The sequence below is a fragment of the Paraphaeosphaeria sporulosa genome, assembly GCF_001642045.1.
Source record: "Paraphaeosphaeria sporulosa strain AP3s5-JAC2a unplaced genomic scaffold CC84scaffold_7, whole genome shotgun sequence".
In the NCBI taxonomy this organism is placed as follows: domain Eukaryota; kingdom Fungi; phylum Ascomycota; class Dothideomycetes; order Pleosporales; family Didymosphaeriaceae; genus Paraphaeosphaeria; species Paraphaeosphaeria sporulosa.
The window spans coordinates 713,823-740,282 of record NW_017253366.1 but is presented as its reverse complement, the minus strand read 5'-3'; the positions used below and the strand labels follow the sequence as shown (position 1 = coordinate 740,282).

At 53.6% G+C, this 26,460-nt stretch overlaps 13 protein-coding genes across 13 annotated transcripts; 6 read left to right on the top strand and 7 right to left on the bottom strand.

The window, feature by feature from the left end:
- The first annotated feature begins 256 nt into the window (after window positions 1-256).
- CC84DRAFT_862431 (uncharacterized protein) lies at window positions 257-1,268 on the top strand. The gene is made up of 2 exons (XM_018187676.1): window positions 257-1,045; window positions 1,100-1,268. The coding sequence occupies exon 1, from the start codon at window positions 430-432 to the stop codon at window positions 1,012-1,014; it is 585 nt and encodes a 194-aa protein (XP_018034022.1). The 5' UTR covers window positions 257-429; the 3' UTR covers window positions 1,015-1,045; window positions 1,100-1,268.
- A 498-nt stretch (window positions 1,269-1,766) lies between these two features.
- On the top strand, window positions 1,767-2,604 carry CC84DRAFT_1165862 (actin depolymerizing protein). Its single transcript, XM_018178814.1, has 3 exons — window positions 1,767-2,121; window positions 2,208-2,369; window positions 2,494-2,604. The coding sequence occupies exons 1-3, from the start codon at window positions 1,851-1,853 to the stop codon at window positions 2,517-2,519; spliced, it is 459 nt and encodes a 152-aa protein (XP_018034021.1). The 5' UTR covers window positions 1,767-1,850; the 3' UTR covers window positions 2,520-2,604.
- Window positions 2,605-3,626: 1,022 nt separating this feature from the next.
- CC84DRAFT_1149231 (cellulase) lies at window positions 3,627-4,950 on the top strand (the record flags this gene model as incomplete). Its single annotated transcript, XM_018176664.1, has 4 exons — window positions 3,627-4,050; window positions 4,100-4,424; window positions 4,477-4,617; window positions 4,671-4,950. The coding sequence occupies 4 exons, from the start codon at window positions 3,627-3,629 to the stop codon at window positions 4,948-4,950; spliced, it is 1,170 nt and encodes a 389-aa protein (XP_018034020.1).
- Window positions 4,951-6,618: 1,668 nt separating this feature from the next.
- On the bottom strand, window positions 6,619-8,544 carry CC84DRAFT_862419 (uncharacterized protein). Its single transcript, XM_018187675.1, has 2 exons — window positions 8,392-8,544; window positions 6,619-8,271 (listed from the first exon to the last, which is right to left on the bottom strand). Exons 1-2 carry the CDS (start codon window positions 8,465-8,467, stop codon window positions 6,719-6,721), a joined length of 1,629 nt encoding a protein of 542 aa, XP_018034019.1. The 5' UTR covers window positions 8,468-8,544; the 3' UTR covers window positions 6,619-6,718.
- Window positions 8,545-9,026: 482 nt separating this feature from the next.
- On the bottom strand, window positions 9,027-10,495 carry CC84DRAFT_1149226 (2-dehydropantoate 2-reductase). Its single transcript, XM_018176663.1, has 2 exons — window positions 10,240-10,495; window positions 9,027-9,891 (listed from the first exon to the last, which is right to left on the bottom strand). Exons 1-2 carry the CDS (start codon window positions 10,436-10,438, stop codon window positions 9,059-9,061), a joined length of 1,032 nt encoding a protein of 343 aa, XP_018034018.1. The 5' UTR covers window positions 10,439-10,495; the 3' UTR covers window positions 9,027-9,058.
- Window positions 10,496-10,566: 71 nt separating this feature from the next.
- CC84DRAFT_1165859 (60S ribosomal protein L42) lies at window positions 10,567-12,009 on the bottom strand. The gene is made up of 5 exons (XM_018178813.1): window positions 11,854-12,009; window positions 11,272-11,326; window positions 11,097-11,218; window positions 10,995-11,048; window positions 10,567-10,945 (listed from the first exon to the last, which is right to left on the bottom strand). The coding sequence occupies exons 1-5, from the start codon at window positions 11,854-11,856 to the stop codon at window positions 10,859-10,861; spliced, it is 321 nt and encodes a 106-aa protein (XP_018034017.1). The 5' UTR covers window positions 11,857-12,009; the 3' UTR covers window positions 10,567-10,858.
- A 74-nt stretch (window positions 12,010-12,083) lies between these two features.
- CC84DRAFT_1165858 (replication protein-like protein A 70 kDa DNA-binding subunit) lies at window positions 12,084-14,345 on the bottom strand. The gene is made up of 4 exons (XM_018178812.1): window positions 14,235-14,345; window positions 14,025-14,185; window positions 12,431-13,973; window positions 12,084-12,381 (listed from the first exon to the last, which is right to left on the bottom strand). The coding sequence occupies exons 1-4, from the start codon at window positions 14,267-14,269 to the stop codon at window positions 12,267-12,269; spliced, it is 1,854 nt and encodes a 617-aa protein (XP_018034016.1). The 5' UTR covers window positions 14,270-14,345; the 3' UTR covers window positions 12,084-12,266.
- Window positions 14,346-14,532: 187 nt separating this feature from the next.
- On the top strand, window positions 14,533-15,595 carry CC84DRAFT_1096148 (alpha/beta-hydrolase; the record flags this gene model as incomplete). Its single annotated transcript, XM_018174654.1, has 2 exons — window positions 14,533-14,673; window positions 14,723-15,595. 2 exons carry the CDS (start codon window positions 14,533-14,535, stop codon window positions 15,593-15,595), a joined length of 1,014 nt encoding a protein of 337 aa, XP_018034015.1.
- A 173-nt stretch (window positions 15,596-15,768) lies between these two features.
- On the top strand, window positions 15,769-17,273 carry CC84DRAFT_862334 (periplasmic binding protein-like II). The gene is made up of 3 exons (XM_018187674.1): window positions 15,769-16,259; window positions 16,336-16,737; window positions 16,821-17,273. The coding sequence occupies exons 1-3, from the start codon at window positions 16,070-16,072 to the stop codon at window positions 17,171-17,173; spliced, it is 945 nt and encodes a 314-aa protein (XP_018034014.1). The 5' UTR covers window positions 15,769-16,069; the 3' UTR covers window positions 17,174-17,273.
- A 78-nt stretch (window positions 17,274-17,351) lies between these two features.
- CC84DRAFT_1096387 (sister chromatid separation protein-like protein) lies at window positions 17,352-19,525 on the bottom strand (the record flags this gene model as incomplete). Its single annotated transcript, XM_018174663.1, has 2 exons — window positions 17,352-17,952; window positions 18,036-19,525. 2 exons carry the CDS (start codon window positions 19,523-19,525, stop codon window positions 17,352-17,354), a joined length of 2,091 nt encoding a protein of 696 aa, XP_018034013.1.
- A 1,431-nt stretch (window positions 19,526-20,956) lies between these two features.
- Window positions 20,957-21,667, top strand: CC84DRAFT_862203 (uncharacterized protein). Its single transcript, XM_018187673.1, has 4 exons — window positions 20,957-21,042; window positions 21,114-21,466; window positions 21,520-21,575; window positions 21,626-21,667. Exons 2-3 carry the CDS (start codon window positions 21,134-21,136, stop codon window positions 21,526-21,528), a joined length of 342 nt encoding a protein of 113 aa, XP_018034012.1. The 5' UTR covers window positions 20,957-21,042; window positions 21,114-21,133; the 3' UTR covers window positions 21,529-21,575; window positions 21,626-21,667.
- A 508-nt stretch (window positions 21,668-22,175) lies between these two features.
- CC84DRAFT_1188283 (Ctr-domain-containing protein) lies at window positions 22,176-23,143 on the bottom strand (the record flags this gene model as incomplete). Its single annotated transcript, XM_018180980.1, has 5 exons — window positions 22,176-22,536; window positions 22,609-22,720; window positions 22,867-22,897; window positions 22,948-23,064; window positions 23,126-23,143. The coding sequence occupies 5 exons, from the start codon at window positions 23,141-23,143 to the stop codon at window positions 22,176-22,178; spliced, it is 639 nt and encodes a 212-aa protein (XP_018034011.1).
- A 774-nt stretch (window positions 23,144-23,917) lies between these two features.
- Window positions 23,918-26,310, bottom strand: CC84DRAFT_1165853 (PTR2-domain-containing protein). The gene is made up of 2 exons (XM_018178811.1): window positions 24,934-26,310; window positions 23,918-24,885 (listed from the first exon to the last, which is right to left on the bottom strand). The coding sequence occupies exons 1-2, from the start codon at window positions 26,072-26,074 to the stop codon at window positions 24,197-24,199; spliced, it is 1,830 nt and encodes a 609-aa protein (XP_018034010.1). The 5' UTR covers window positions 26,075-26,310; the 3' UTR covers window positions 23,918-24,196.
- Between the last annotated feature and the right edge of the window lie 150 nt (window positions 26,311-26,460).

The following is a 26,460-nucleotide window of genomic DNA, read 5'->3' as shown; positions in this document are numbered from 1 at the left end:
CCGCTCACATCATGCGGGACAGAGTGGGACGTGCAGGGATGCTTGCGCAAACAGTGGTGATAGGCTCGTGGTGTTGAGGTAGTCAAGCCCCCCGAATTGATTCCGCAGGTACTCCCAGCCACCAGCACCGCTACGCGCAAATTGCATCATGCTCTCGTCCGCTGCAATGTTCGGTCGACTGAGGGTGACAATTCTATCTTCTCTTCTGCACGTTCCTTAATCCCTCTCTACACTTCGCCCTCGCGCCTGCCTCGGTGGTAATTGCGACATTCAGTCGTTCCTTCCACCAGTGTTTACGGTATTGGACCCCCGCGCCTAGCGCCCCGGCTCCGCCCGGCCAACCATCAACACCAGACATCTGCTCTCCCAGGGCGGCGCTCATAGCCTCGCACAACTTTAAGATACCATATCTTTGCCTGGAATCGCGCCATGCCCGCCCTTGCCCCATCCAACGGTGGCGCGCAAGCACAAGGCGCGCCCAACCTCGACAGCCTGACGCCGCGGGACCCGACGACTCAATTCGCGTCCGACGACACGTTTGCTACATTTGGGATCAAGGCAAGACCACTCGAATCACGGCAGATTGTGCAAGGCCTAATTCCCACCTATTACCGACAAGATGGTCCCGGCGCTGGTGCTGTGGTCGGCATAACCTTGGGCAGTGTCGCCGGCTTTCTTCTACTGGTTTGGCTCCTCTGGACCCTCACGAACAACAGCCGTAACGCGATTTCTGGTGAGGAGGAGATAGTCGTGCGCAAACGGCCGAGGCGCAATTCGAACTCGCATCGCTCACGGCGCGGAACCCGCAGCGAGGTGCGCGAATACGAGAGGAGTCCTCGGAGGTCGGGAGGTCGGTCAACAGTGATTGTAGAAGAGAGGACGAGGTCGCGACCGCGCAGTATCGTGGTGGAGGAAACCCGGCGGCGCGTGCCCGGCGACGACATGGTCGAGGTTATCGAAGAAGAAAGCGAGTATGAGAGGAGAAGGGCGCGCAGAGGCAGCGGATATCGATGAGAGCGGAATGACAACATACGATTAGTTTCAAGTACGTACCCGGAATGAGGCTCGTAGCGTGTGTACAACACTAACGACAGGTCAGAGACTAATCGCAACTCCCGTTGAAGAGATTCGACGAGCAACTCAGATCTTATACCCCGATCTCGGCCACAACCGCGAACATACTATCAGCAGAGCTCTGCTCTATAGGAATACCCTTTGTCGAATAATTTTCGTGATCTTTGTTGCGCACATACTGCTGAGTTATTGCACTGCTTGCAACCTCACTCCGCCATAATTCACTGTATACTATTGAGGCATCCTTCTAGCATCGGGCGTCAAGGTTGGGATAGCATGGTGAAGCGGGCGCTTCCTGGACTGGAATTTGGGCGTTCTCCACGACTTGCGTAGCAAGGCATGGACCTGAAGAGATACGACGCGCACGGCTGACATGCGATGAGGAACGCAAAGAATGTTGCCTGCTCTGAAACCATTTGTAAATGTTAGGCCCAGTATATCCACTCGTCACTCTACGGTGTTTGTCGTACCTACTGCGACATGGCGCAAATCGTCGAACTGCTTGATGGCTACGCCATCAATCCTGATGTTACCAATTCCTTTTTTCCTTTCATACAGTGCCGTTGATAACAGAACATCATCGTCCACAGGACTCGCTTCAGGGCTGAGGCATCAAAGCGACTTGCCTCTCATTGGTTGTTCAGGCCCAGATTTATGGCCCCGCATTAACGCCGAATCTCAAAACCCTCCCCACCATCTTCACCGCTATCCCCTGAGTTCAAGAACAAACCACAGCAACGTTGCAAAAGCCCTGTCAAAATTGTACAACAACCACAATGGCCCCACCGGGTGACATCCTATCAGACCCCGACATCGCGCAAGCGTACGAGGATGTGCGTTCCGACAAATCAGAGACCACGTGGCTAGTTCTCAAGTATGCGTCTGCTACGTCGGATTCCTTGAAACTTGCTCAAACCGGCACCGGCGATATCGCGGAAATGACCGAGACGCTGGGAGACGATGAGGCAGCATACGCTTATGTTCGCATGAAACTGGGAAACGATGAATATTCCGAACGAACAAAATTCTGCTTCGTCGTCTGGGCGGGTAAGTGCGATGCTGGGCCTATATGAGATTTCGCACCAGGGAAACTTCCAAGTGAAGATAATTTTGAGTTAACATTAATAATGTAGGTCCTCAGACGAAGATCATGCGGAAAGCAAAGATGAGCTTTCAAAGCGGACAGGTCAAGCAAGTTATCAGGACGTACGCGGTGGAGGTACAGACCAGTGACAAGCACGACCTTAAGGCGGATGTAGTTGAGATGAAGCTGCGGAAGGCTATGGGTGCGAACTGTAAGTCAAATCCTTACCAATACGATCACCCACGCAATTCCCTGCCCAGAACTTTCCCCACCCTCCGTCTTCCCCCCTACAACTAGCTTTTAGTGGCGCTTTGTTGACTTGGTACGCGCTATAGATGATAGACAAGGCTCGGCATATTGATCAGACAGTGCCCAGAATCGATTCAAATACCAAGCACACGTTATTACATGAGATGTGACTTTCAATATACATCCTATGTGAGGCCTACTCGACCTTATGTTCAGATTTGATACAGAACGTCTAAAAGCCCGTGGACTTACGCATGCGTGCACATCTGTGAGACATATGATCCACGATCTCGGCACGCCTCCGAGCCATATAGTGCGGCTACATCCACAGAACGCGCAAAATGCTCCGACCATGCGGTTGTCAATTAGGAAATACCATCGACTTTCTCGCCAAGACATCGATCGGCTGGCGGCTCTATGGATATTAAGTGAGTTAAGTTAGTTTACCCGGAAAGTTTGCGGTTTGTCGTCACAAGACAATTTAGGCTTGCAGTCCCGCCATACCCTGTTCAGAACCCGGAGTGCCGATTTGCTACGCAAACGGCAACGGATCGCCGAATTTTATTTGAAACATCAGATCAAGCTTCGCAACCCAGGAATTCCACTGTCACGAGATATAGGGTCCCAAGAACTTGTAAACAACACTGCGAGGGATCCTGGATCTCAGCCGGCCCTGCCCTCCGCCTTGGGTCTTCTTTCGTGCAGGGGCTGTAAACCTCCTTGTACTGCTCTGTACCTATCATCTTGGAGGTACGCGCCGTACCCTCTCGATATGTCGAGGAATAAGAAGATCTTTGATACAAAAGGTGGGCTGCCCAGAGAAATATATCATCGAAGCTGTTTCCATGAGACTTCTATTCTTCCACGGGCACGGTTCTACATTCGACTCGAATACGGTCCGGTCGCCGCTGAGCACGCCAGCCTCCAAAGTGTGGAGTGGAGAACATTTCCTCCTATCGAAGGGATGTTACCCCATCATGAGGCTCAGCGGGCTCACGTACGTGACCTTGCGCTTCCTGGGGTAATCAATGGGCGGAAAACAAACCCCGTGCACTGACCCAACGCTGCAATCAAGTCGACTTGGGCAAAATGAATCGTACGGCAGGGCGAAAGTACCTACCAGTGTCCTGAATATATAAACCTTCGTCGTCCGTTTCAATTCGATATCCAAGCCATCAACTCATCACATCGAAGGCCTGCCTCACCACAATCCTCAACCATGAAGACCTCAACCTCCATCCTGGCCTTGGCCACCCTCGCCTCTGCCCTTCCCTCCCAATCTGTGAACAAGAGGGCCTGCACCTCCGCGGTCAAGCTCAGCGGCAGCGAGAACGTCTTCAAGTCCTACACCCTCCACGCCAACTCCTTTTACAAGGCTGAGGTTGCAGAGGCCGTCAAGAACTTGAGCGACAAGAGCCTTGCCACCGCCGCCGCCAAGGTCGGCAATGTCGGGTCATTCCTCTGGCTCGACACCATTGCCAACATCGAGAAGCTGAAGACTGAGCTTGCCACTGATATTCCCTGCAAGAACATCCTGGGTCTTGTCATCTACGATCTTCCCGGACGTGACTGTGCTGCTAAGGCTTCTAACGGTGAGCTCGCGGTCGGCGAGATCAACAAATATAAGACCCAGTACATCGATGGTAGGTTCTCACCCTCTACACATACACGCACAGCTAAGCAGAGACAAAGTCATCGCCGGCATCCTCAAGGCCCACCCCAACCAGGCCTTCGCCTTGATCATCGAGCCCGACTCCCTGCCCAACCTCGTCACCAACATCGACGAGACCGCGTGCCAGCAGTCTAAGTCTGGCTACGAGGAGGGCGTCGCGTACGCGCTCAAGACCCTTAATCTCCCCAACGTCGTCATGTACGTCGACGCTGGCCACGGAGGCTGGCTCGGCTGGAACGACAACCTCAAGCCCGGTGCCGAGGGGCTTGCGAAGGTGTACAAGGCTGCGGGTTCGCCCAGCCAGGTCCGTGGTATTTCCACCAACATTGCCGGCTGGAACGCCTTGTAAGTAACACACAGCTTGCGCTGTAGGAGCAAGGCAACTGACTGTCCGCAGCGACTTGACCCCCGGTGAGTTCTCCAAGGCCACCGACGCCCAGTGGAACAAGGCCCAGAACGAGAAGCTCTACACCGAGCTCTTCGGTGCCGCCCTCAAGACCGCAGGCCACCCCAACCACGCCATCGTCGACACTGGCCGGTACGTACCCACCCTTCCTCTTTTCCCCCTGCAGACCACTAACATTTCCCCAGCAACGCCGTCACCGGCCTCCGCAAGGAATGGGGTCACTGGTGCAACGTCAAGGGCGCAGGTTTCGGTGTGCGCCCCACATCCAGCACTGGCGCGGAGCTCGTCGACGCTTTCGTCTGGGGCAAGCCCGGCGGTGAGTCCGACGGCACGAGCGACACTTCTGCTACGCGATACGACTCTTTCTGCGGTAACGATGATGCGTTCAAGCCCAGCCCTGAGGCAGGCCAGTGGAACCAGGCGTACTTTGAACAGCTGCTCAAGAACGCGAAGCCGGCCTTCTAGATTGGGCTCGAGATTGACGGGTAGGAAATATGGGAGATGGCTTGTATGACTGTATATAGTTCTTCATAGACTGAATATCCATCGTTAGCCCTGCGCCATGGGCATGTAAAGATTTGCAAGCGAGGTGATTGTCGTCGAGGTGCTGGTGTCTTGTCCTGCGGCTGTGGATGCGACCTGTGGAGCAGGTTATTCTTAGAGCTATTTCGAATGATTCTTTTGCTCAACGGCAAGGGTATTGGACGGGCCGTTAAGAAATATGAGCAGCTTGTGCGGCGCTATAACGTGAAGCAATCAGGAGTGAATTTGATGTTGTGTACCGACGAGATCACTCTAGATGTCCACATGCTCATCTGTGGAATATGTGTCTTGGGCTGACATCGGGGCCCGTAACGCGAACTGGACGACGACGACGACGACGACGACGACTACTTCAAGTGCCTCCGGTGCAGTGTCAAGGGCTACATATCACATCTAGCTGAGAGAAGTAGGACTGATGGTGTGACGCGAAAGAACCTCGGGTATCTTTTCCAGAGCTGGTGAAAGAGTATGTGTTCATTGTCTTAGTGATACGCCCCACCGTAGGGTTCATGCCTTCTTCTAATGATTACCGCCGCTGAAACTGCACAACCCGTTGAGTACTCTCACGCTATTGGAACACCACATGACCAGGAACATTCCTCATTCTCAAACTCAGATTAGGACTTTATATCGAACGATTAGACCCGGCGCTTGGTCAGGATTTAACGCGACATCATGTATCAATGCTACTTTCCCTTCCTTCTTGAAGATGATCTATAGGTGCGTTGGAGAGATGGAATCCCTGACCCAACTAGTCCGTCATATATGCTCTCGATGGCTCTTTGTGCCGTCAGTGCACAGACAGCTTCACTTCATGCCGTCTTTGACCCAGAACTTGCTCGTGGGCCCGTCGACTTTTTCGAGGCCATCTCCAAGATCCCGGTCAGAATTGCCTCAACACACAATCTTGACTACCTGCACTCGTTTGAGCTACTGGCGGTATATTTGTTGCAGCGTGGAAATAACAATGACTTACATCGCAATCTTGGACTTGCCACGCACTGGTAGCTCAACATGGCTTGCACGATGAGAGTCGCTGCCCCGATAATCTCTCATTCCAGGAGATAGACGATCGAAGACGGCTGTTTTAGTGCGTTTATTGGCTTGAGATACACTCTGTATGCGTTAGGGGACATGTAGTACCGATGCCAGAGGCACAAACCTAAGCACAAAGGCACCTTTGATCATGTTCAAGATCGCGGGCAGCCAGATTGTGCACCAATTATTTGCGTTGGTAACATCATTTAAAACACCTCTCGCTGCAAGCATGGCAGGTACGGGTGTGAAGCGAAGCGACTTATTGCATCTTTGAGCAATATGGTGAACAACTGGAGGACATCTCCTCCGCGACACAAGCTGGGGCCAGGTTCTTTCGACTGGCAGATGCTACTATATGATGTCAAACACAGGGTCAATTGACGTAAAGATGGATGTGCTTAAGATCCTGAGCAATGCGCTACACCTGGTTTGGTGTGTCTTGCACGCATAACGCGAAGGCTCCAAAGGTGCAGTACAGCTCTCAGCTGCACCACAGTGATGCAGGCATTGCCAGCAGGTTTTGTAAAGATTATTATTTAGATTTAGTAAATCTGCTGATACAAATAGAACAACAGCCAGGATACTCGGTCGCATTCAAAACCCAGATATCCCAACCCGCACCCCAACAGAGCGATCTCCTTCCCGCAACTCTTCACCCTACAACACTTCGAACTAACAGCGACTCCATGACCGCCATCTTGACTGACTCTTTCTCCTCTAGAAAGACCACTTCCCATACCCAATCCTCCTCGTACCATACAAGCGTGATCTTGTCGTCGCGAATAGCTTGATTCAGAAGAGTCTTGATATCCTCACCTTCAGCCATGACCGTCGTCTTCCATCTCCCGTAGTCGGTCGATCCAACCACCTGTGGGATCCTCTTGTGTGAGAACCCTAAGCTACCATGCACCCATGTCAAATGTTCTAGCTGGATGCTGCGGAGCTGTACAAGCTTTAACATGAGTTTGAACTTCCTTCTCCAGGAGGCATCTTCGCGCTCGTACTTGGCTGCTTGAAGCACAACCGTAGGATACATATCCTCATGCACCTGCCGCAAATCGATTATAGACAACCCGACACGGCTGAGGTTGATTGATTCGAGACACTCAGCATGCCGCTCCAGGAACGTGTCGAAGTACATGTCCTGGACAGTAGCGTGATGGATGTTCAGACGACGCAGCGCAGGCAGGGGAGCATTGCAGACGATCTTCGACCAATAGAATGTGTTTTGGCAGCTCATTTCCTCTACACATCGCCCACAGCTCTCCAACAGCTTAGTGAGCCAATTTGCTCTATCGTACACCTTTTCCATAGTTTGTATCGAGCGATGGAGGTGGACATGTTGGACACGGCCCTTACAAGCTTGCCACCAGAGTGAATCGATATTGAAAGGCGATCCTGCTTGGACGTACTTCTCACCCGAGTTGAGGTAGAATTCCATTCTCCAGTTCGGACGACCTTTTATCACTTCCAAAGCCTCGAGTATTGGATTGAGATGCCAGTTGACAATGTCCGGATCGACATCGTAGAATAACCTCCGAGCATCCACGCGATGTGGTGTGATTATGGAGTCCAGCTCCCGCACAAGAGTGTTCGCCCCCCAAGGAAGCGTCCAATTGCTCCAAGGGCCGTCGTACCCTCTATCCGTGTTAGTTCCGGGATAAGATTCGATGCTTATCACTCGCAGGTCGGTAAAGTGCCTCAAGGTTTCCTTCAATAGAAGGGTCCCTCTATCACTGTTGTGGAAAGCCTCTTGTTCTCCAATTCGCACCCTATACCATAGAGACCAAGCGTCGTGCATTTTCTTGCCATGCAAAGAAATGTAGGATGCCTCTGCATCCGACGACTGTGATTGTGACTGGGCGATGATGTAGGGTGTTTTAATTACTCCTGCGGGTTCGAGAGCGGGTGGGAGGATGAGCTTGGACATGCGCTCAGGCCCTAGGGAGAGCTTTTGAACGTATGTCGAAAAGACGGAATGTCTAGCAATCCGAATGAGTGCGTTTAAACCGTGCTCCGACAACAGGTGTTTGCGATGTCGAAAAAACCGTACTGCAAATGTGCGCTGGACATAGGCAGCAGTCTGCCTGTTGACCAAGCGAAGATTGCAGAGATCGTTGGTGCTAAGGATGCATTCTGGTTCGCCGGTCTCCTCATTTGTCTGCATAGCTTCTGCGATCATTGAGGCGAGCTCCGATGCCAAGCCTGTCTGCGTGTAAGTACATGTGAACTGGTCTGACCTCGGACGTCTGACGAGAAAGACAAATGCCTCCTCACCATAAGAGTTGGAGGGAGACTTGTCTTTTGCAAGGGAGCAGTACTCACTGCGAAATGACGCTTTTGTCACCAGCAGCCCGACATCACGGGCGGTTGCGGCAGGTACGTCGGCTAAGGTAGGCATAGAGTGCTCTTTTCTCTTGAGGCTGGAATGAGTGACTGGGAGACTTACTGCAAATTATTCTATTCTGCCGAAGTGGGCACTACTTTGAGACGCTTCCTCATTCTTGGTTGTGGGTTGCGGGGAAGAAGCCGCTTGTTGAGAATGGGCGTATCCGACCAGTATAGGTAGGTTTAAATCTGAACTCAGCTCATTTGGTACTGACACCCAGAACCTGAGCATGTCAGAGACTAAGTGAATCTACAGGCTGTGGCCAGATCGCTCCTCACGCCTCGCTACCAGCATATACCTAGCGGAAGGAATGTCTAGAGCCACAAAGGAACGGATGCACAGCTGGCGTGTGCGTGCCGAGGCGGTTTTCCCTGCATGAGGCTCAGAGTTCCTTGGGTGCGTGTATCTAACGGCTGTATCGCGTGTTACCGGATCCCGTCAAAAACATGGGTAGAGGCTCAACGTAGAAGTTCGTTTTGCGCGGCTCCAACGTTACCCACTCCAGTACCACACGATACAAACCTCGTCGAGAAGAACAGTGCCACATAGCTAGGTGATGGGAATGCTTCTACTCAGCTTCTACTTCGAGGTTGCCCAAGGCAGCTACACATTCTTCGGCGGGATTTCCACCATCCCCCTCACCTCCATAGTCCGCCACTGAATCCCTTTCGCCATGTAATACAACATCTCAATCTTCGGCATCATGACACCCGCTTTCTTCCCCTCCCTCAGCGGCTCACCTAGCAAATTTTCGTGCTCGATGAGATTCCCCTTCTTCACATCTGCGAGCATGGAAGGGTTCAGGTAGCTCTGCAGCGGGTCCGCATCGATCATCTTTTGCACCACATCCTCGTCAAGCACGACCCCATTCGCCCTCGCTGCCTCCACAATCTCCCACATCGCCGGCCGAACTAAGTGCTCTACCACCTCTCCATCCGCAGACAGTCTCAGTCTTCCTGTATCTAGGCCTAGGATCGCGCAGATCGGGTTCAGACACGCGTTGTAGACGAGCTTCCGCCATCGATCGTGTAGCACGTCTTCACTGAGCTTGCAGTCCGTCTTTCCGCCGTTCTTGTAGATGTTGACGAATTCGAGCGCTGCGGAAGTAGGGGGATCGATGTTGGGATTCGGGAATGCGCCGATGATGAGCTTGTCGCCTTCGTCTTGGATGATCTGTCCGGGGAAAATCTCTTCGCTGCCGATCATGGAAATACCGCTTAGCACGGGTGTCTGGGGATGAGTTTCCAAGAATGGTCTGTAGATGTGGAGGCCATTCTGGAGGAGAATCAGGGTGGTGTGCGTGTTGGTTTCGGGTAAGGCAGGCGTAACAAGATCGACTACTGTGGGCGGAACGTCTGGGATATTCTTCGTGCAGAGGACGATGTAGTCGTACGATGGGAGAGACTCTTTCGCGATATCGGGAATTGAGTTGCGGACTGTGTGATAAGGTTAGCTTTTCTGAGTGCTCATTGGATGGTGATTCGCGTTGGGTGCATCGTTAAATGGCCGGTTGACGATAGTGCGTATTATTCGTTCGGAACCATCTCTATACTACCAAGGACTAGAGGGGTGAGGTAGACACCAGAAAGCTGAGATTTTCGACTAGTAATTGACAAGGTGAAGGTGACTGCAAGGTAGTAGAGCTTTGCTAATTCCAAGAAGGACGGTAAACATGAATTGACACTGGAGTAGTCCAAGCCAGATACCGTCGAAAGAGCACAACTATGCAATGAAAATAATCGGCGAGCAATGGCAAGAGAAATATCGTCATATGGGAGTCTCACCTACGCTCGGCTTCCAGCTGTTGACCCTGCCATGATCGCATGATTTGATATCAAAACCATGCTCGTTTACCGCGTTGAAATTCGATCGTAGTACGAGAGTAACACTCGCAAGTCCGCCGACTTCAAGGTTCAATGCAGCAATGGCTCCCACCGCTCCACCTCCGATAATCAGGACACTCTTCTTTGATGAACTAGTCATGATGGGATGTCAAGGATAAAAGAGCAGAAGACGTTGGGTTGCCTATGTTTTATCAAGTCAAACTATGCCATGTACTAACCCAGGCGTGTGCGGCGTGATTTGAGCGGGGCTGCCCGCTTCCCCAATGACTCTTGCGCAATACCCCGCTTGTATGTGAAGACACGACTGAAACGAGCGCGAGTATCACTTTCAATACAACCAAAAGGTCAACAGTGGTTACATGAGGGCCTTCAATCGAGCTCCATTTGATGCATTTGTAGGTTACAGTCCGTAATATTCGTGACCGGCATGTTTTCATCCGCAGAACCGCCCTCGCTGCTCCACCATGCTTGTATGTGTCGAATGGGAAAGCCGTCCCGTCCCTATCCACCCCAGAAGACTACGCCGAGGGCCCAGCAAAAGAGAGAACAAGGAACACGCTTAGAAGACAAGAGCCGCACCCTTCGTCTTCTTGTCACCACCGAGCTCGAAGTGCTTGCATCGCTTAAGAGCGAGCTGTGCCTTGGTCTGTGATTGTCAGATGCGTCCTGAGTTAATGGCTAGGAGTAAATCATACCTTGCAGGCAGTGCACTCTAGACGGAGCACAACCTTCTTGGTGGTCTTCGCACGCTGCGATACTGTGAGCGAAGGTAACAAGAATCACCGCGTCGATCGTACCTTGTGGAAGACGGGCTTGGTCTGACCACCATAACCACTCTGCTTGCGGTCATAACGACGCTTTCCTTGGGCGAACAGCGAAGCCTTTCCGGCCTTGTACTGGGTGACCTTGTGCTGGGTGTCTGCGAAGTCTCAGTATGGGCAATGCCATTCCGGCCGAGGGCTGAGAACTAACGCTTCTTGCAGTCCTTGCCCTTGCAGTAGGTTCGTCGGGTCTTGGGTACGTTGACCTGTCGCGGAAAGTTAGCTTAGGATTTCCCAATATCACGGCCACCGTTTGTATTTTCTCGAGCGAGCTAAGGACGATTGCGACACGAGCGAGCGATTATCGAGCTGAAGAGGTGTGGACATTCGCAATCGATGCGGTGGGCTGTCGATGACCTGGTGGGCGCTGACACATCGCGAGTGCCCCAGGAAAATAGTATGTCGGAGACAAGATCGCAATGTATTGATGCGAGACAAGTCGACCTTCATTGTCATGGCGGGGATACGCGGTTTTTTGCGCTCGTGGCAGAAATTCGACACCAAAACCGCCATCTTCAATCACACGCCCTTGTTTTCCTTATGCACACATTCAACTCGCAGCACCTGTTTCGCCCAGCATCCCTTCTTTCGCGATGTCGTCTGATATGTTCCCTAAGATGGTCGTATCGGGTTCTCGGAGGCGAGGTTCGTGGTCGGCAGGTGTTCACGTATCGCTCGTCGTGTCGCAATTGTGCAAAGCTGCGCTTTGTATGAGAAAAGGCTTGAGACTCACCATCTTGGCTGATTTTGCTGTGTCGGTTAGAGAGGGCGACGGGGAGGCGTTGGTGGGAATAGGTGTTGGCTTCGTCTAATTTTCGTGTGTGCGGAGGCTCGGCTCCCGCGTTAGTCAGCGATTTGCCGTTAGCGCGCGGGCGCCTTGGCACTGTACAGTGAGCAGGAGGCTGATCCACTGCGAACGACACTAAGTAAACATGCCTAATCAGGAAGTTTGACAAGCAGAAAGGCTCGTTTTCAATGCATTTACGTGACATTAACACAGTCATATAGCTACAATCCTGTCAACTGCTGAATGGTCAACGTTTGTCGCACGTCTTCATATACCGCGACTTTCAAATGACTTCGCGCCATGGCAAAACTGCAGCAACACAAGACCGGCTCCAGCCTCGGCACATCCAGCCCATTCTTCTATGATACAAACAAGCTGTCACCGTCCATGTCGTACTGCTTGATGAGTTGCGCAAGCTTGTTGGCTTCCTGGGCATAGTTGAGTGTGCTGATCCCCATCACCTGGTACCGAGGCCTGTATCATTGTCAGCCGAATGTCAAGCGCCATGTGCAGCATTACTCACTTGGGCTGGTCATTGTACGTCTCCATCCTGGCCTTAACCCTAAAGTTGAATGTCCTGCATGTACCCTCCTGCATAGCAGTATTGAAGTCTTGGGTAGAATTCTCTTCGCTGTCGTTCTTAAGCTTCATGAGATCATTGGCCGACATGCCCATGATTGTGCGGGCCGTGTCGTCGAAGCAGCTTAACCACATCTGACCGGTGTGATCAGAGACGTTGATGCCCAGGACATATCGGAACAACGGTTCAGGCCACTTCTTCTGGCACTTTTCGCACCACCACTCGCCGCTGTTCTCTTCGATGACCTTCTTGTTGCAGCCTTCAGTAGAGCAGGCCGGGTACGCAAACGTAGGGCTGTTCCTTATGAAGACGACAGATGCCTTCAGATTAAAGTATGAGGGCGCGTCCATCTGTAGATAATTCTCATCTTCCGTGATCTGAGAGATGAGCTTAGTCTCGTTCCTCTGACCGCCACCTGCAGACGCCATGTTTTGATGGGTCGAGAACGTTACATTCTGACCAGCAGCGTTGAACCATCCACGCAACTTATGTGCCTCATCGATATCGGGGTCGATGGTCATGTTTCCGGAGCTCAGCAGACTCAGACTTCGGCCACCAAAGTCACTAACTTTGACGCCCTTAAAAGCAATTATAGACTCCAGAGGCGCCTCGAACGATTGAGCTGAGTTACCCCATATTGTGAGCCTAACAGACGTTTGACTGTCATCAGCTAGTGTCAGCTCTCGCTTGCTGAAGTCCTTGTTGGTCTTTGTGGACGTGATCGTGCTGACTTCGCCGACTTCCTTCAACACACCGATAGTGTCGATGGTAGTATCCTTCTCCACGTTGTTAAGGTCCCCAATTTTCGTGAAGTTGTACCGAATTTGGGGCTTGTTGTCTTGATCTTCAGCCTTCTCAACCTCTGTGTCCCTGTCGAATTGGAGCTCGTAGTCGTTCGGTAGGTTTGAGAACTGCTTCTTTGCTAGTGTCACCTTGCACGGCGCAGAGATATAATACACCACGCCTTCCTCGAAGATTGGGTACAGTCGCTCGCAAACGTCGTTGAAGCCCGTGCCGCGAATCTCGCCAGTATCGTCCAACAAATTCACAGAGAACAGCTTTCCCTCGCCCTTTTGGTTGTGCCATGTCTTTATATCGCCTTTGTGTGTGCATCGCGCGCGGATCGTCCACTTGTGTGCATACGGAGACAGCGACTCAATGGGGTACAGATGCGGGTGCGTGGAGGTACCTTGGTTGTTCTGATGGACGGGAAGCGATCGCTGTTGTTGCTGCGGTGCCTGTTGCTGCTGCTCGGGTCGCGAGCCATAGAAACCGCCCCCGGAGATGGCGGCGGGTTGCGGCTCCGATTTCACAATCTCGAGCGCTTCCGGCTGACCGATCTTGTCATGTTCGCCATACTGGTCAAGGACTTCTAAGTCCATGATGATGAGAATCTTCTTCTCCTTCACCTGCTGCGGGTTGAACTTCAGAAGCCGAACAATGGAGCCCTTCTTGAGCTTTCCAGAAAGAACTATGTCGTTTGCCGCTTTGAAGTGTCAGCACATGACAAATGGATTCGCACACGACATCCACTCACACGTCGCGATCATGGTCTGAATGAAATTTCGGATGTCACTGAGGACAACACGAAAGCGCTGGACATTGCCACCTTCTCCCCCCTTGGGATCCATCGTCTTTATCTGCACGCATTGCAGCACCGGATGTTCTACGGAAGGGCCGCTGGATTCGAAGATGCTCCTGCAATGGTGTTAGCTGGCATGTTGCCACACTTTGCAGGAACACATACCTGATAGCACCTTGTGTGATTGCTTGTTCTGCCATATTTGAGGTGTAACACACACGTCGGGATAAAGTAACGCGTGGGTGTTGTGTTGTGCGGAAGTGGAGAGTGGAGAGGCGGGCGGTCGTGCTTGCCTGCGCGACGCGTCGACGCGTAAAGTATTTCACGTGATGAAAATGGAAGGCGCCAGCCCCGCACTAATGGCAGGCGCAGCCAAGCTAGGCTACGTAATTGGCCGGACCCTCAGCTCACAACCAAGCAACAGTGGACTCGCAGCAGCAACAGAAACAATTCCAGAACAATCATGGCCGACAACGAGATTGCAACCAGAGCGCCCGAGAGCGATGCGCAAGAAACACCCGCACTTCATGTGCCTTCTCCCGCTGCGCCAGGCCAGAGCCCCATTCCTGGCGACAGCATAGCCCAGGAAGGTCCAACCATGGGTGTAAGCAGGTAGCGGCTGCAGTTGGTATGCTCTCGCTGATAATCTCTAGGAACATTGCACAACAGACAGGCCTACGCCAGAGGGTGAAGTACCCTCTGGTGAATTGACGAAGCTCGGCGGTGTCGACGTATACGTAACGAAGCCCTCAGACTATCCGCATTCACCTTCCAAGCTCCTGCTGCTCCTTACAGGCGGTACCGGTATCAAGTCTACGAACAACCAGCTCCAGGCCGACAAATATGCCGCCGAGGGCTACCTAGTCGTTATGCCAGACCAGTTCGACAATGACCCCGCTCCCAACACGGTCAACATGGCCGAGCTCACAAAGGACGCGTCATGGCTCGAAACAATCAAGATGAAGAGTGCCGAGGGTATCAAGTCTTTCATGATTGATATGTGGCTCGCAAGGCATACACCTGAGAAGGTCATGCCGATTCTGCACAAGGTAGTCGAGGGCGCGAAAGAAGAGTTCGCTGATGCGGTTGCCAACGGGGGCGGCATCTATGGCGTGGGCTACTGCTTCGGTGCCAAGTATATCCTCATACTGGCAGGTGAGCATCCAGACACAGTAGCTTGGGGTCAAGAAGCACCCAAGGATGAGGAACAGGGCACGGTGAAGAAAGCACCTGTCATCAAGGCCGGAGCCATCGCTCATGGCACGATGGTGACGAAAGAAGACCTGGAAGCAGTGAAGACGCCCATGTACATCGTCGCAGTCAAGGACGACCCGCTGTTCCCAGAAGAGGAGGTTCTCACTCCCGGACGGCAAACATTGGAGAAGAACCAGGTCGAACATGAGGTTCAGGTCTTCTCGGGTGTGCCTCACGGCTTCGCGGTCTACGGGGACTACGATGACTCGAAAATCAAGCAGGCACAGACTCAGGCGTACGGTCTAATGCTTGGCTGGATACAGGCACACTAGGCACAAATGCGCCTACACGCAAGAGTCCACGAACGTGGGTCTGCGGGGTGCATGCGTCGGCGTTATGGTTCTATGGGTTTCTGCTATCACTAAGGAAGGTCTCAATGTCGCTTGGCATATTACCCCAACGCCATCATATGGATGTTTTACCAAGTTAGGGTCTCATGTGCAATGTTACAAGTCCTATTGGACACATTTCATACGGCAACATACGCCATTGTAAAAAGGGAAGCATCGCATTCTTGCCTTTTTGGCAACAATAACTAGCTTATTCTTCGGCAGTTGTGCGCACAGTCGCGCAGCATATGAAAAGCATCTTCCAGACAACCAACATCCCTGCTCATATCAGACATAAACAACACAGCGTGAAAGCAAGACAATCAGCAGTTGCAGGAACCGAATAAAGTTCACAAGCATCTCGAAAATGCCATCCCAATCTCCAATCCGGTTTCCCAAACCCATCACTTGCTCACCATGTACCTCACACACCTGCTCCTCCCCTTCGCCCTCCTCCCCAACATCTCTGCCCTCAAAATCGCCACTTCCCTCCAATGGATTGAGCACACGCCCCAGGCCTACGCCATCAAGAACTTCTACAAAGGCTCCTCCCCCGCGACGCTCTCCTCGGGCGGCGTCGCCAACTTGGCCTCCGACTCCAGCATCGGTACACACAGCCCACCCATCCCATCCCATCCATCAACATACAAGCCAACAGGTTGAAAAGCTAATGACAACCGCAGACCTCGCCGCCAACGCCGAAACCCAAGGCCTCAAGCAATACGCCAATCACAAGTCGCTCCGCCTCATCTACATCATCACCGAAGTGTCGTACCGCCTCGTCGCGCGGTCCTCTTCCCCGGCCAATGTAAAATCCCTTGCCGACCTCAAGGGCAAGAAAATCGGGTCGATGCCCGGCACCTCTGCCGCCATCTTCGTGCAGCGCATGCTCGCCTCGGCTGGGGTCAACGACGGCGCATATAGTATTGTGAGCGGGAATGTGTGCATGAAGGCGCCGTGCGGGAGCGGGACTCTGCCCGCCATGTTGAAGGGCGGACAGGTCGATGCGTTTGGCATCTGGGAGCCGGCGGTGGAGCTGGGCATCCGGGCCATTGGGAAGGACAACGCTGTTGTGTTTCAGAACGGTATGCATACCCCCTTTCCCTCTTCCTCCCATGGCCTTGCTTCATGCCGTCTGCGGTGCGTAGCTGACCCCCGGCGAAATCAGCCACCACCTACCGCGAAGTCTACAGCCTCTACACGACAACCGACAAGCTGGCCGACCCCAAGAAGCGCGCCGACATCGTGGCCTTCGTGCGCGCGCTCAACCAGACACTCGAGGTGTACAATCACCCCAACGCCAGCGTGTACAGCTTCGTCGCCGACAGAGTCGGCATGGACGCTGAAGTCGTGGAAGCTGTCTGGGCGGACCACAAGTGGAGCGGGACGTGGAAGGACGAGGAGCTGATGCCGTTGCTGGTCGACGAGGACGCGATGCTCGCAAAGAGCGACCGGCGCGCGCCCATGTCGCGGGCGGAGCTGGAGACGTTTTTGGATACGAGTGTAATCGAGGCAATCTAGGGTGCACATTGCTTGCGTGCTGTGAGGTAGGAGAGCTGGAAATGAGTGGAAGACAAATTGAGTAGCTGGCTAAAAGATAAGCTGTGGTATCATTGAACGCCCAAGTCTTTCCGAAAACCCGCCACACACACGACGCGGCAAAAAAACGTGATAACGTGGACACGAAAAGAAGAGCAGACTAGTACTGCGGATGGCCGTCGTCCCAACGCTGGCCCTCCTTCATGTCTTTGACTTCAGGTGGACTGCTACCGGGCGTCGATGTCCAGCCCAGACTGCGCCGTCCACCGTCGCGCTTCCCACTGCTGTACCCATCTTCCAGCAACCGAACAGGTCCGATCCACTCCCACATGCGCGTGACATCGCCGCTAGCACCTTCTCGTACCGCAGCGCGGATGTTCGAATTGTGCTCCACCTTCTTCTGCACCCGCTTCCAGAGGTTCATGCGCCGCGAAGACGAGAACTCATTGCGTAGAACGTCATCTCGGAGCTGGTTCATGCTAAGCCCACGATCCTGGTATGCGCCTGGTTCTTGCTGGGCCAGGGCGGACTGATTGGCCAGGCGATCGAAGACATCGCTAGCCAGTTGCTTCGCGTGAGCTTCGAGAGCTCGGTTGGACGTAATGGTGTGCTTGCCGTACGCCCCGCTTGCGATGAATAGGACGAGGCCTACAATCTCGAGAATATGTCGTTCCAGTGACTCTCTAAGGGATCTTCGGATACTACAGGCAAGGGTGAGCTCTGCAAGGGATGTTGAAGCGAGTCGTCGTTCTCCGGTAGTTCTGTATTAGAAGCAAGAGATCTGATTAGTACAGTGCGGTCAGACACATACGATTATAGGAATATAAAGGAGTCCCAAACTTACCCGTCGCTTTGCTCGACCACTTCCTGCCTTGCCGGTATCTCGCCGAGAGCTTTGGCAAATAGGTCTTCAAACTCGGCATTCGATAGGCTTTTGCTCTTCTTGGCTAGCAATCCCTCTTTGAGGTCTGATACGCTTACCTCAGGGCTTTGGACCACGTTGCCCTTGGCGTCCTCCTCACCGCACTCGTATTGTGCACGGCGTTGCCGAAGCATTTGCACGGCGTGGTCGGCGACTTGGGTGACCTTGCGCGTCTTTTCGGTGTCGGGCTCGCAGGTCGGAGGCAGAGGGAGTAAGCCTCCAAAGGACAGCGGGTGGGGCTTCTTGATGAAGTCTTTCTCGCACTCGACTTGCAGCTTGGGGTAGCAGTATGCATGGGGCGGGCATGGCTCGCACTGAGGAAGAAGCCCAGTCGCAAACTCTGGGATTTCGACCCCAGCGATGGCTGTCGGAGCAACAGAGCCGGTGTTACAGAAGCCGATCGCGAACTTCTCCTCCCGCCAGACTCCACCAAGCAGGGCGAATGCGGTCGCGAAGAGCGTCAGCAAAAAGGCCTGGACAGTGCTGGCCGTTTTAGAGGGATCCCTGCGTCGTCGTGGAGGCAGGATATCCACCTGGCCATTCTCAGCACGTTCCCGAACCAGTTCCAACTGCTCCTCAGGTGTGTACTCTTCGCCCTCGTCGCCGCTATCCGGCATTGCAACTACTGCTTGCTCCTTCTTGACACGAGCAACGGGCATCTCGAAAGTTTTCCGGGTAGGAACGACCACGCCGTCGTCTTGCTGGCTGACTTGCGGCTGATACGTCCTCCTGCGGGTCGCATCACTCTTGCGCCTCTCTTTCTGTTCGAATCCCATGGTCTTTCTCCGACGATCGCGCGCGTGCGCCTCGGGAGCCGGCGAGCTACCGCTCTGAAACGGGTTTTCTTGCGTGAAAGGGCTGTCTGCCGTCGGGCGATGCCATGCTTCCGGGTCTGGCGTGGGCTCCTTTGTCTGAGGGGCGAGGCTCTTTCGGGTGCGCTGATACGCTGGCTGCCCGTCGGTGTCGGCATCAGCATCGCGAGCGTGCTTGTTCGGGACCGTTCGTGAGGGTGTTTTCGCACGGCGTGCAGGCGTGCGCGCCGGCGCAGGCTCTTCCTCTTCGTGTTCGGCTGTGGTTGCGCGCGTCCTACGCCGCGGCGTCTGCCGCACTGCTGAAGGCGGCGGAATCAGGGTATCTTCGTCCTCGGCGTCATCGGTGGTCGTAGTGCTCGCGCTGGAAGGCACATCGACTATGCCGCGTGTGGAACGCACAGTGCGCGCCGCTTGCCGCTGGATCTTTGCAGCTTGAGGAAGCACGTTGACCGTGAAGAGTTCAACGAGGGCGGGCTTTTTCGCCGAGGCTGGGTAATGTACGCCGTGCTTGAGGAGAATGCTACGCAACTCGGGCACCGTAATCTTGGTAGGCTCGACGCCGTCGTCGAGGTACCAGTATTCGCCGCGTGCGTCGGCCATGGTGGGCTGTCTGCGGCGGGCGCACGATCAAAGAGAAAGTATGCGACAGGAAACCTTGTCCACAGTAGTACGCTTAGCAGACGCAGCTGGGGCGAAACACTCGGGGTGCGTGGTAGCGTGCGTGGGCGCAAGATCAAGGATGTGCGGCGGCAGACATCGATCTTCGCTGTGGCGGGCGCACAGCTTTGTCTGCTTGCGGCCCTGACGTCGTTGGGGGCAACCGCGACCGCACGGGCCACCGCCTTCACCGTCGCTGCCTGTCCCGTCTTATCACCATCACCATCACCAGCACACCAGCCATTCGATCAATGTATCTAGACTACCATTAGGCTGCGACCGATGCCTCCAAGTGGCAAACATACGTGGGAAACAAGAGGGGCCGCCCCAAGTCGGACCCAGACACTTCTTTTATGCTTTCATTCTCGCGCTATCCAGTTCAAGCGAGTGTGAAGAAGAAAAGTCAGGAGCGGCAGAGGTTGTGTTCATACCCTTCCAAGGCCGATCCAGCACGTACTATGACCAAGGCGAGTATCATGAGGAGGATGCTGGGGACCTTGTTATTAGACGTGGTGGTGCTGTTCATCGCCATGACACCTTCAGTCCGATGCTACCTTATGGCGCTCAAGATCGCATTGCTAGCCTAGATGGAGTTTACCTCCGTCTGTGGACATGAAAATTTAGATAGACTGTTTTGGCCTCGGCTCTGTTTGATCGTCTTATGGTCCTTTTAAGTTCGCCAGCACGCCTCCACATGTAGTGAATGAAATCGCTTTTCAAAGCGACCCTATCACTGTGAATGGAATCCTGTTTTCATGTGTCCGCAGCTGTGAAGTGCGGATTGTCAGTGAGGGATTTTGAGCTTTACTTATACTTTCTCATAGGTCCAAAGCTGTTGATTGATGTCGACACTCATCATCACAAAGTAGTACTACATCTCGTGCTGCAAGAGGCACCTTTCCTCCTAGTCATCGTATGAAGCTATATCAGGTCTGTTAAAGACTACGAGGCTCTTCATAGACCACGCGTAAAGCGTTCTTGAGCGCTTTCACATTGATATGCAGCCTTCTTGAACCCAGGCCCCACGCGAGAGGGTAAGCTCGAGGTCTCACAAATGGCATCCACCAGATGTGCCTGCATTCAAGAATAATGTCGAAAGCCTTCGTGTGGCAAAACCTTCCATTGTTCCGGTCTGTCTCGTCGCTGCGGACTACCAAAGCAACTGAAGCAAACCCGTCTCGACACCAAGGCCACTGCGCGCACTCATCAGCACCCGTGCCAGTTACCCTTGCCAAACGCACAAAGGCAAACCCCACTCCCCACACCATGCATTAATCACAGAAACCAGTGCATCTTACATCTCCAAGCACTCGCCCCCTTCAAAACCGCAAGCCACACTTCCCTTCCCTCCCCACGCTTGTACTCATCCTACCAAAGCCGGCCCCCGTCCCCCACAGCGCATGTCAAACGCCCCTTTCAAACGACTAATCTTCCCACCCAGACCGCCCACCTTGTTGCAAGTTCGCCACCCCACCCGCTCCTTCGCAAACGCTCACTGGCCCCCGGCTCTGCCCCCGGCCGCAAACTCCACTCGCAACCAGCCCCGAGCCAATGACCAGGCGCGCAAGCGAACCTGTGAAGTCATTTACGGGGCGCTCCGCGCGCCGAGAGCGTGCCACCGCATCTCTTAGCGTGCTGAGGCACTTGTGCGGACCATCTAGAGCGCTGGATCGTCCGCACAAACAGCGCAGAGAGGCGTATATAAGAGGCCAGCTTTGCGGGGAGATTCCTCCACCTCACAACACTCAGAGATCTAAGAGCTCGTCTACATACTTCCGTCTTTCGAAGTCCAAACCACACATTACTTTCACCATGGGCAACTGCGGCTGTGCTTCCTCCGGAACCTGCAACTGCGGCTCTAGCTGCGGCTGTGACAGCTGCCCAGTACGTATCTCTGCTTAATTGCCGTCTTGAACTGGTTCTGAATGTACTTGCAGCACAAATAAGCAACCTCTTACTTATCGACCCACTTAGGGGCTGGCGGTTGGAGAGTGTGAGTGACCGTGTCACCGTTCTGAAGGCAGCAGGTGCTAACAAACCCAGCGGGAAATCCCATCATGCTTTCCTGAGGGGCAGATCGGCAGGGGTTGTAGAGGACGAAGTGAAGGCCGGAGTCAGCTTCATGATATTCGAGAGGCACAGGGGGTTCAGAGTGAACTCGAACACCTGCGCCTCGGTACTCCACTTGCTTCTACCTTGGCAATGTCTGTATTTAAAAATCAATTTCGATTCCGTGAATGCGCTCCTTGAGCTAGAATATAACCGAACCGCGCAAAGGTGGTGCGGGCGTAATCGAATCTTCCTTGTTCTTTGGTGCTTCGTCTTCCCGATTGGTCTTGTGCAACCAAAAGCGGTTCATAGTCGACTTGTTCAGGTAGAAAGATGCTGTCTTGGTGAAGGTGTCGAGTAGAACATCGCGTGTTCTACCATCGGGTGTCATGTACCTGATCCTTGCAACTTCTTCGTCGTAATAGACATCTGAGGAGCCAGGTATGAGACGTGCCCCATCCTTCACAAAAATTAACGGAAATATGCCCCCTGCATTGCGTTCCTCCTGTTGTACACGCTGTTGCTCTGGTGAGCTATGCTCCTCCTAGCCGCAGCATACCGTTACTTCCTCTTGCATTCGGTCTTTACCACCCTGCGACACGTTGAACGACTCCCAGCCGAAGACGAAGAATCCGAGGAACGCTCCAATGAAGATACAGATGATGATGTATCCGTTGTAGTACATAGCTAACAACATGACGAAGTACGCTACCGCAAACTGCAACATGTGCAGTAAGGCGCGGATGGCCTGTTGTAGTATCGTGGGGCGGAACGAGCGCGGGGGAACAGTCCTCGTCGTAGAACTTGCCGGGTTCTTATTCACGGCGTCGGAAGACGATGAGTCTGGGACGGGGCTAGCTTCTGCGAGCGAACGAGTGTGTTGCGCAAGGATGTAGCGGTCGTACCTAAAGCGCGGGTGCCAAGTCAGTGTAAGTCCAGTCAGTGTGAATGGAAACGTCGCGTAGTGGTCTGCGTACTCTTTGCCAGCCCGTCGAAGAAACTCAAGTATGAGGACGAGACAAATGACGCCGATGCATGAGCCGGCAAACATGCCTTTGGAAGTGTTGTGCCAAGTTTCAGAGAGGAAGCCTAGCTCGTGTCAGTCCACATGATTTCGATGTTGTCGGGCACAGTCCCCAAATTGTATCTCATGACGGGATGGACCTCAGGTTGACATGTTGGGCGACAAAAAACCGCATTCGTGGTACATGTAGGTGTCGTAGAGAGCGACTTACAGGTATCGACGGTGTACCAGTTCCACAACATCTAAAACCCATCGTTAGCCGAAAGACTCGCACAGCACGGAAGTCACCTACGCTGATCTTGCACGCGCTCCCACCGCCGCCACCCATATCCATCCCGCCCATCCCGCCCATGTCCATGCTCGCAGTACCCGAGGGCATCACGCCCGTGCTCGTCGCAGTGCCCATATCCTACCCAACCACAAGTCAGCAATCCATCGCACAACTCCTCAACTCTCCTGTATATACTTACCATGCCCGACATCGACATATCCATAGAGTGCGACATTGTATGCGGCTGGCCGTGGGGGCGGTAGAGAAGTGATCGGTAGCGCAGGCACCACGACTAGCTATAAGAAGCTGACAAGAATAGTCGGCACGGAGGCACAATCGCACGCCGTTGCTAGAGATAACGGAGGTAAGCGCGCAGGAATGAGCAAGTTTGTCTCACGGGGTGGGGGTGGAGGTTGTGTTTGCAGTGGACAGACGCAGGCGTGATAGGTCAAGCACAAGAGAGAAAGGCACAGTACGGACGGCGCGAGGGAAAGAGCTCATTTTGACAGGAGACTAGGAAGGAAGTATCGAATTGGATTCGAATGATTCGTATGGAGTTAGGTGTGCGGCAAGTGCGTCGTGCACGTAGGCAACTGGGCTACCGTGCGACATCCTCCTGCTGTGTCATCCATCGAGTTGGAAGCACAATTGAAGGATTTACAAAGAGCACTGTGCCTGTACTATACTGCGCGCAAGTCCACTTACGCAGCGGTTCTCGCTGACGGAGTGCCGTTTTGTTTCTCGCGCTGGTCGGGTACGTAACTTGCGCATATGCACTCATGGGGCGCCAGACTGGCGATGGCGTGAGCTAGGATCGCATACTAGTCGATTTGAGCAAACCATGAGCACATTGTGATCCCACGCCCCGAGCAAATGCACAAAGAAACAATTGAATCTGTGATGGTTGTAAAGTTGGGCTAGAATGGTCTTCGGTTCGGTTGAGCGACCCTGCAGCGGGCCGCTTTGCGCCAGGATCGAATAGATGAAAAACGTGCGAAGCGACGCCCGCTGTTTCGAATCGCCCACTGTTCTGAGAACAATGTTGTATGACTGTGCGTTCGTTTTGAGTCGGGCGGCACGTTCGAGCGTTTGATCGTTTCGCAGCGTTGTGCAAGGCATCTGAACGTCGAGTATCTAGCGCCATCTTGCCTTCTAGCGTCTCGGTGAATCGCACAGTTCGCCCATACAGACACACGAGTGTTACACCTCGGCTGGCGGACCTGGTTCCTAAATTTATGATAGCTGTACCTCGCAGGCAGAAACAACAAGCCTACAACCGCGCCTCAGCCGCCTCCCGATACTCCCCACTCTCCCTTTCCAACAACTCAATCTCCTCCTCCGCACTCTCCACACTTACCCCCTTCCTCCTCCCATCCACTCCCCGATCCACCCCCCTAAACATCCAGTGGAACACCCCACCCGTAGCCCCAGCCGCAACCGCCAGCCCCCCATAAAACCACACCAAATGCGGATCCGTCCCAAACGGCGCAATAAAGATGCCCAGCGCGCTCCCCGCCGCGCTGGTCAGCAAGAACAGGCTCATGATGAAACTCTTCATGTTCTCGGGCGCCTTCGCGTACGCGAGCTCCAGCCCGGTGATACTGGCCAGGATCTCGCTCAGCGCGATGAGGACGTACGCGGGGGCCTGCCATGCGACATGGACTTGGTTCGGTTCGTATTTGCCCTCGCTGATCTTTCCGGCGTCGCAGTTGGAGGGGCTGGAGTAGCAGGGTGCGGCGGCGTAGATGCGTGATTGCAACACAGCGGCGTACGCCATACTGAGCGAGGCGATAAGGAAGCCCCAGGTTATACGCGTGATGGGTGTGAGGGCGAGGTGGAGGCGCGTGCGGATGAAGGGGTAGACGAGGCGGTCGACGATAGGGATTAGAACGATGAGGGTTACGGGGTCGATGTTTGGGAGGATGTCGTTTGGGAGGCCGTGGAGTTGCATCTGGCCCGCTGAGGGATGTCAGTCTGTGCATTTACTTCGGGGATGTTGGTTCGGACCTTGGGAAACGAAATTGTTCATCATTTGCGAGAATGCGAGCCAGTAGATCGGAAAGAAGAGAAAAACTTTGCAAGCCACTAATGCAGTCTTGAGCTCATCGATGAACCTATCATCCCAGGTTATGCGATGCCTCTGTTGGCCGGGTCCTTGGAGTGACGGCTTCGCACTGTCAAGGTCGAAGCGGTTCCGGGCAGCGATCCAAAGGGCTTTGAGACAGTTCTTTATTACGCCTCCCTGTGGCGGTTTGATTACATATGTCTTGCGCCCTGATACGAGGACCCAAAATCCCACAACAAACATGAGCAGTGGCAGGAGAAACGCGGCCCAGAAGCCAACGTGCAGCTCAAGTGTTGTAGTGGCAATCGCAGATATAGATCCAACGTTGATACACATGTAAAAGATCATGTAGATCCGCTGCACCGTGACTTCCGGGTCCACAATAACGCGCTTGCCGCTTGGAAGATGCCTTATGAAAGGTTTTGTAGACTGTACTTGCTCCGCAATGAGCGGGGAGACATTGCTCTTGATCCCCCCTGTGCCAAGTCCAATGATGACCATGGCGGTGATGAGTCCTGGGAATGCACCCCCATGCTCAATGGAATAGGGCAAGCTTGTGACGAATAATATTACTATTCCAAGCATGTATAGTACCGAAAAGTATTTGATGGTCAGATACTTTCCAAGGTACTGATCTGCAACGATCGCACCCAGGGTTGGAGTAATGTAGCACCAAAACTGAAAGAAATTTGAGAGCGCGGTTGCGCGGGATTGCTTCAGGCCTAGGGCTCCTGGGAGGCCATTCGGGTCATTGTATTCATTCGCCATGTAATTCTGAAAGGGACCAGAGAGACCATAGTATGCGAAACGCTCGCAGAGTTCCACAATGGCAACAAGGAAGGCTCCCCAGGGAAGTTTGTCGGCCACTTTAGGTAGCAATGCGTAATCTTCTGCTGTTGGTGTGTCATCGTATGGATCTGGACCCGAAGAGGAGCCAATTTGCCCGTTGCTGTGACCATTTGCAAGACTAGGCGCACCATTTTGGATCTCCTTCCCGTGCGCTGCTAATTCCGCGCTTGCATCTTCGGTCTGCGCAACGGTGGTATATGCGCCCCGATCCTCCTGACCCCATCCTGGGTGCATCGCCAGTGTTCAGCTAGCTCAATCGCTACGTCAAGTAGCACAGCAATTTCAGGCTCTTTTCATCATATGTTGTCGCAATGGCGCATGCCGGCGCTTAGGGGCACGACTATCGACGGGCTGTGCTTTCCGGAGACAGGCTCGACAATCCAGCGAAATACTGTAGACTTGCCTCAGGAATCTTCAAAGGGTCCAATTTCGGTGAGGCGATGCATTCGGAGTTTTCGAGTCGACTTGTGATGTTGAAGACACGGTACGTGTTTCTGTGTCTCGTAAGACCGAAGGACTCACGCTAGCCCGCAACGGGACGTGAATAGCGCCCGTTGGCGGGGGATCAGGGATCCACAATTCGTAGTCACGATACGGCGCGTCACTACACGCGTCGCCAT